Source organism: Mesocricetus auratus, unplaced genomic scaffold (assembly GCF_017639785.1).
Source record: "Mesocricetus auratus isolate SY011 unplaced genomic scaffold, BCM_Maur_2.0 Super-Scaffold_100008, whole genome shotgun sequence".
In the NCBI taxonomy this organism is placed as follows: Eukaryota; Metazoa; Chordata; class Mammalia; order Rodentia; family Cricetidae; genus Mesocricetus; species Mesocricetus auratus.
The window spans coordinates 5,988,438-5,995,323 of NW_024429192.1; the positions used below are offsets into that span (position 1 = coordinate 5,988,438).

Here is a 6,886-nt window from a genome sequence, read left to right on the forward strand (position 1 = left end):
ACAGATTGCTGTTAGACTGAGCCTCTAACCTGAACAGCTCCAAAAGACATTTTCCTCAACAAGATACTAAAAAACCAAAATGAAATAGTATTATATCCTCATTGGTTCAGATCCTGAGAGACTTTTTTCAGTTCTCTGTATAGTTCTGTTGTACTATTAACAGTTCATTCTCTATTTTCTGTTTTAAGAGTGAAGGACACCACTCAGTAGTCATTCATAAGGTCCAGGGTTTGCCCACACCCCTGACCTAGCAACACATACACACAGAGTATGTTTATGTATGTGTCTGGATATTTAATTAATACAACCAATTAAAATTAGCTTGTTTTTCCCTGCCCAAACCAGTCCTATTCCTTTTCCTTTTTCCGTACTCTCGGGACTGTTCTGCGTTTGGGGGAGCTAGAGGAGAGTGGGGAGGTGGGTTTCCAGGGCTAAGGATGAAATGGCTCTGACAGATGAGGACCACAGTGTGCAAATACAGGACGCAGCTCTGCGCACCATGGCACCGCAAGAGACTTGAGAAGCTGTCTGCTCTCTCTGCTGTGTCTGTGCCGTCTCGGTTCCCGGGCCTGGTCATCTAGCTGATGGTCTAGCCTGGGTTCAAACAGCTGGCCTCTGTCAACAGGACAGCCTTGGGTCAAAATGTACTTACTCGTTTTACTAATATGCCAACCCTCTCTTTAGATTGATCCTTATCAATCAGTATTGAATTCCTTGAGAAAAAAAAGTCTAAACAGAATTGACATTTTCCTTTAAATGTAATAATTTTTGGAGCTATTCCAAAACCAGACACCCACTGACTTTTCTTTTCCTACCCTCCTGACTTGCTTGTATTGATCACACATAGAACTGTACAATTGCCCCATTTCCTATCCTTTACAGCCCGCGTGATTGATGTCTCTAATGGGAAAGTCCATGTTGCTGAAAGCTGTTTGGAGGAAACAGGTGGCCTAGGAGTAGATATTGTCATAGATGCAGGAGGTGGGTACCTATACCATGACCAACCTGTGTGATGTTTTTAGTTTGAGAAACTACGGAAAGGGAGCGTTGGTGGCGCACGCCTTTAATCCCAGCACTTGGGAGGCAGAGGCAGGCGGATCTCTGTGAGTTCGAGGTCACCCTGGTCTACAGAGTGAGTTCCAGGACAGCCTCCAAAACAATACAGAGAAACCCTGTCTCAAAAAAAAAAAAATGTAGACTTTTAGCCGGCCGGTGATGGTGCACACCTTTAATCCCAGCACTCTGGAGGCAGAGGCAGGCGGATCTCTGTGAGTTGAGGCCAGCCTGGTCTACAGAGTGAGTTCCAGGACACACACAGAGAAACCCAGTCTTGAACACCCCCCCCAAAAATGAAACCTGTCACCATGATCAGTAGACTCTGTGGGTCCCCAGTAATACACACCTGTCCAGCATTTCATAGCTGCCTCTAGAACTTCGTGACTACCCTCTGTTGGATGGGTGATTTCAGTACCCTCTGTTTGGAAAAAACAAGTTTGTTCCATTCATTTCCCTGAACCTTTTACCTAACTTGGATCTATTTCACACCTACTCCGTGCACATTTAGGTGGCACCATTTACTCCTGAAGGGTTAGTATTGTGAACTGCACAGCAGTTCTATTTGTATTTTATTGTTGAGTATGACTATAGCCATAGTGTGTGTCCCTTTCTAATGTGTATTTTTCAGGCCTTGAAATTGGCTCATAAACATCATCAGTGGAAGGGAACAGTGTATTGTAGTGTGATCACCTTTCAAATGTGTGATTCGGTGTGTGTGACTCAATATTTTAAAGAGGCAGCAGCAGTTCGTCCCACTGCATTAAGCTACAGTTATTACAATTAGCATGAGACATAGTTATGTAGTTGTATTACCTTGCTTGCTTCCAAATCAAAATTTATTTTGTTTGCATTTAATTTCAATTAAGTGTAGGGTACGTTTTGGTGTAGCTTAAAGTTAATTAAGTTTGCCTTTTATTAAGAAAATGTTTCTTGGTATATAAAAAGACTGACATGCAAAACCAATTTTGTCAGACTTTTATAAAGTATACCTTTTCTCTCTTTTTTAACTGTTCATTTGTAAGTGAGGCTGTACAGTAAAGATGAGGAACCAGCTGTAAAGTCACAACTGCCACATAAGCACGATGTCATCACACTTCTTGGTGTTGGAGGCCACTGGGTAACAACAGAAGAAAACCTGCAGGTATTTTCAGAAACAAAAAAGCCCTGCTATTACACCAAGGGGTGCCATTGGTAAAGAACAGTATAAGTTCTAATTACACCTATGTTTAAAGGAATGTAACTTATTTTCTGTGTTAGGGACATACTGGCCAGATTCTATCAGGCAGGGAAGTCCATTCAGTCAGAATGAATTATAATTGTATTTAATTCATTGTGTATAGTGGCCTCTGAATTTTAAAATTGTACTTCAAATTACACTTTATCTGTGTGTGCACATGTATGTGTGAGGGAGACCAGAGATAAAGCTGGTACCTCTCTCTATCATTCTCCGCCTTGTCTTTTGAGAGGGGATCTCTCAATGGGCCTGGGGCTTGCCAGTTTGCCTAGGCTGGCTGGCATTAAGACCCAAACATCCTCCTGTGCCAGCATCTCCAGCAGTGGGGTGACAGATGTGCACTACAGGTGTTACAGGTGTGCACTACAGGTGTGTGTTACAGGTGTGCACTACAGGTGTGTGTTACAGGTGTGCACTACAGATGTGCACTGCAGGTGTGTGTTACAGGTGTGCATGACAGATGTGCACTACAGGTGTGTGTTACAGGTGTGCATGACAGATGTGCACTACAGGTGTGCACTACAGGTGTGTGTTACAGGTGTGCACTACAGATGTGCACCACAGATGTGCACTGCAGGTGTGTGTTACAGGTGTGCATGACAGATGTGCACTACAGGTGTGTGCTACAGGTGTGCACTACAGATGTGCACTACAGGTGTGTGTTACAGGTGTGTACTACAGGTGTGTGTTACAGGTGTGCACTACAGATGTGCACCACAGGTGTGTGTCACAGATGTGCACCACTGCACCTGGCCTTCTGCATGGGTGCTGGTGTTCAAACTTGGGTCCTTGTGTTTGTGTGACAAACACACTGGTAACTTAAGCCATATCTCAGACCCTAAAAATTTGCTTTCTAGTAACTTAGCAATTGTAATATTTATAAATAATATTATCATAATTTAATAACCCAAATTGATGTTAGTATATATGTGTATAGATGAATTACCTCCCTTCTGTTACCTTTTAACAGAATCCTAATTGAATATTTATATCATAGCTAACATACAAATACTGTAATTTAATATACCAGTCTAGACTTTCCAACATACAAAGTGACTGATGGTCACCAGAAGCCACACACAGAAGCCTGTCTCTGCCATTTTATCCCTGGGTTTCCAGATTGGCTGTGCATCTGCCTTGTCCTAGCCAGTTCATCATGGCACGGGAAGAAAGCGTCACAGTACTAAATGGCTGTTGAAGCTTGTAGCTGGTTTTGTGCTTTCTGCAATGATTAATTTGCATTAAAGGTTTATGGTTCAAACACCTTTACGCTGCTGAACTTAATTGTTGTTTTGTCTTTGTTTCTTCTATCAAAGTTGGACCCTCCAGACAGCCACTGCCTTTTCCTCAAGGGGGCAACGGTGGCTTTCCTTAATGAGGAAGTTTGGAATTTGTCAAATGCACACCAGGGGAAATACCTTTATATCCTTTTCTACTGGTTTGAGCTGCTACCTTGTGATTTGCCGCACACTCTACTCAAACTCTTTCGAGGTGACAATCAGAGATTATAACTAGTTGTGAGCTTCCCTGGAGCATGTATGACAGTGACAGGTCCATACATTCATTCAAGCATTGTCTACGAGGAATGAGTAAAGAACTCATTTCACAGGTGAAAAGGCTGCCTGAGGGGAGGTACCGTAGCAAGAGAGACTCACAACCACACACACCCCAGGGCCTCACTCCTGAATGGAGGTTTGTCTTTTGTTTTCAGTCTGGCATTGCATGGCACCTTAAGAGACAGCACCCTTAACTCCTATGATGGTACCATTGCACAAAATATTCCAAAATGTTCATAGTTGAATTTCACAAGTACCAGTACTAGGAAATTTAGTTTTTAGAAGATTTATGAATTTGTTTGTTTGTTTGCCTAATGTGTATGTGTCTGTATATGGGTCTATGCCTGCATGTTGTCTGTGCACCTGGTGCCCATGGACATCAAAAGAGGGCATCAGGTCCCCTGAAACTCGAGTTACAGACACTCGTGAGTTGCCTTATGCATATGGGGGGCTGAACCTCTGTCCTCTCCAAGCACAGCAGGTGATCTTACCAGTGAGCTGTCTCTCTAGGCCTTCTTATTTATTATTTTTCTTCATATGTTGCTATGAATAAATACCATTTATCAAAATCAATTTATAAAAGGGAGGGTTTGTTTTGGCTTATGGTTCCAGAGGGATAGAGCCCATAAGGGTTGGGAGGCGTGGCTTGGCAGCAGGGCAGGGTCCTGGGTTAACATACCTTATCTACATGGGAAGCCAAGAGAGCGGGAAGCAGAGATGAGACCTTAAAACCATCAAAGCCTGCCCCCCACGAAGTACTTCCTTCAACTAAAGCTTCATAACTCCCTGAACACAACCCACTGGAGGCCAAGCCTTCAAATACATGAACCAGACTACCATAAATGCACACATATTCATTAGCTCTTTCCATATTTTTGAAATAAAATGAATTTATGCAAACAAATTGAACTTGATATCAGTGAAACAAACGTTTACTTCCTGGAAGAGGTGTAAGTGCCGAACACTGTGTGCTGTGCAGTGCATGAATGAAAACCATGCATTACTCCACGAACTGCCCTCTGGGGGTGGTCTTGGTCACTGCATAAGTGACAGCTTGCTGCCCTCACCACTTGTCTTTAGAAGTTCATTCTCCAGTCACTCACAGCTCAGTTCTCTCAAGTCATACCTTTGTTTTAGAAGTCATTGACAGTTCCTAGTAGAATTTGAAAGTACAAAAGAAAAATAGAAGTGGCCGGGACAGCATCTTATGTTTACTGAAGGCTTATTTAGACCCCTTTCTAATTAAGCTGCCACCTTAACAACCCTTCCAGTTACGCATCTTAAGAGACGTGATGGAGAAGTTATCGGCTGGTATCTTCAGGTATGCCATAAAGTCAGATCATCATTGTTTTTCTGTTCTCGGGGAAAGGTGGGCATCTGTTTTTCTCAGTCTTATGGTACACATAGTACCTCTGGCTTCATTCACTTCAGATAAGCAGATAGTCTCTCTCACTTCTCAAAATGTACACCAAGGGTATCCCTGGAGATTTTATCTACCGTGTGCCTTTTCTCCCAGTTCCATTCTGATTCCTCTTGCCAGGGAATTTGGAGTTATTCAGAGCTTGACAAGAGGAAAAAAAGTACCAAGTTTGTTTAAATTGGGTTTTGATATCACTTACAATGTAAAGGGAGTGAGTAATATATTTTTCTTTCAAAACTTAAACACATTTAGCCCAATGTTGTGGACCATATCTGTATTCACAGCCTAGGAGAGCTAAGGCAGGGATAATGAGTTCTAGGCCATTCTGGGTTATCTAACAAGACAAACCCAATCTTAACCCAAAAAAAAAAAAAAAACATGGCTTGATGGCACACACTTTTAATCCCAGCACTTGGGAGGCAGAGGCAGGCAGATCTCTGTGAATGAGAGGCCAGTCTAGTCTATGAAGTGAGTTCCAGGATTTTAAAAAACCACAGACATAGACACAGGAAGGAAGGGGGGAGGGAGAGAAGGAAGGAAGGAAGAATGGGGAAAGGGAAAGGAAAGGAAAATTACTACTTTTAAACCATATTTTTTAAAGATTTTTATTTATTTATTGAATATACAGTGTTCTGTCTACACACCAGAAGAGGGCACCAGATTGAACTGTAGATGGTTGTGAGCCACCATGTGGTTGCTGGGAATTGAACTCAGGACCTCTGGAAGAGCAGCCAGTGCTCTTAACCTCTGAGCCACCTCTCCAGCCCCTAAACCATAAAATATTAATGGATGAGTTTGTAATTTTGTTTGATTGGTTGGTATTTTCATTTATTTATTTATTTTGCTAGCTGAATAGGTCAGGCTGATGTGGAACTCACAGATCCCCCTGCCTCTGCCTCTCCAGTGCTGGAGCAAAGGCACGCACCCCCACCAAGCTGTTTGGATTGTTTGGAGGAATACAATCAACTATAGCGCAGTGTGTGGTGTGTACACCTTGTGTGTGCACACCTTGTGTGTGCGCCTGTGGCCATGCTGATGTTTCTAACCCTTCTTCTTCTCAGACCGATACTTGATGAGCCCATTCCACTGTCTGAGGCAAAAGCTGCCATGGAAGTTGTTCAGAAAAATCAAGAAAGAAAAAAGCAAGTTGTTCAATTTTAATTTTCTTTCCCAGACCTCAGTTGGACGCACCCATGCCAGTATATGAAGCCAGTTTTCTTTGGAAATTGTTGAGAAAATCAAGGAAGATGAGAAACAACTTTTTTCTATTTTTAAGCCTGTTTTCCTGCCATAGTAAGACGTTTGGTTATTTGACATATTTGAAAAATTAATATGCAAACAATCCAGATTAATTTTTTTTTACATCTTGAAGGGGATATTCCAAAAACCTTTTTTTTTTTGTTATTGTATCTATGCATTTTGCCTCTGCTATAAAATTCTTTCCATAAAGAAAACTGCTTTCGGCCAAAGCCACACTGTCCTATCACAGCATCCGCCACCAGCTTTTGCTCTAGCATGAAATGTCATTTGATTTTCTATCAGCTCCATTCTCAACTCCTTCCTTAACAAGCCTTTATTTTAGCATTTGAGTGTATTTTCTGATGTCAAAGTAATCCATTA

At 42.1% G+C, this 6,886-nt stretch overlaps 1 protein-coding gene across 5 annotated transcripts in view; it reads left to right on the forward strand.

Moving 5' to 3' along the window:
* Cryzl1 (crystallin zeta like 1) overlaps positions 1-6,850 on the forward strand; it is a 36,673-nt gene extending 29,823 nt beyond the window's left edge. For 3 of the 5 annotated variants that reach the window (XM_021229448.2, XM_013116206.3, XM_021229449.2), the window contains 5 exons: positions 883-981; positions 2,079-2,197; positions 3,607-3,712; positions 5,122-5,167; positions 6,328-6,850. In XM_021229448.2, coding sequence (XP_021085107.1) covers positions 883-981; positions 2,079-2,197; positions 3,607-3,712; positions 5,122-5,167; positions 6,328-6,427 — 470 coding nt within the window. In that variant the 3' untranslated portion in view covers positions 6,428-6,850. Of the gene's footprint in view, positions 1-882; positions 982-2,078; positions 2,198-3,606; positions 3,713-5,117; positions 5,168-6,327 lie in introns of those variants that run through there. The other 2 variants (XM_040750484.1, XR_005878826.1) reach the window with 2 other exon arrangements.
* Positions 6,851-6,886: the final 36 nt, after the last annotated feature.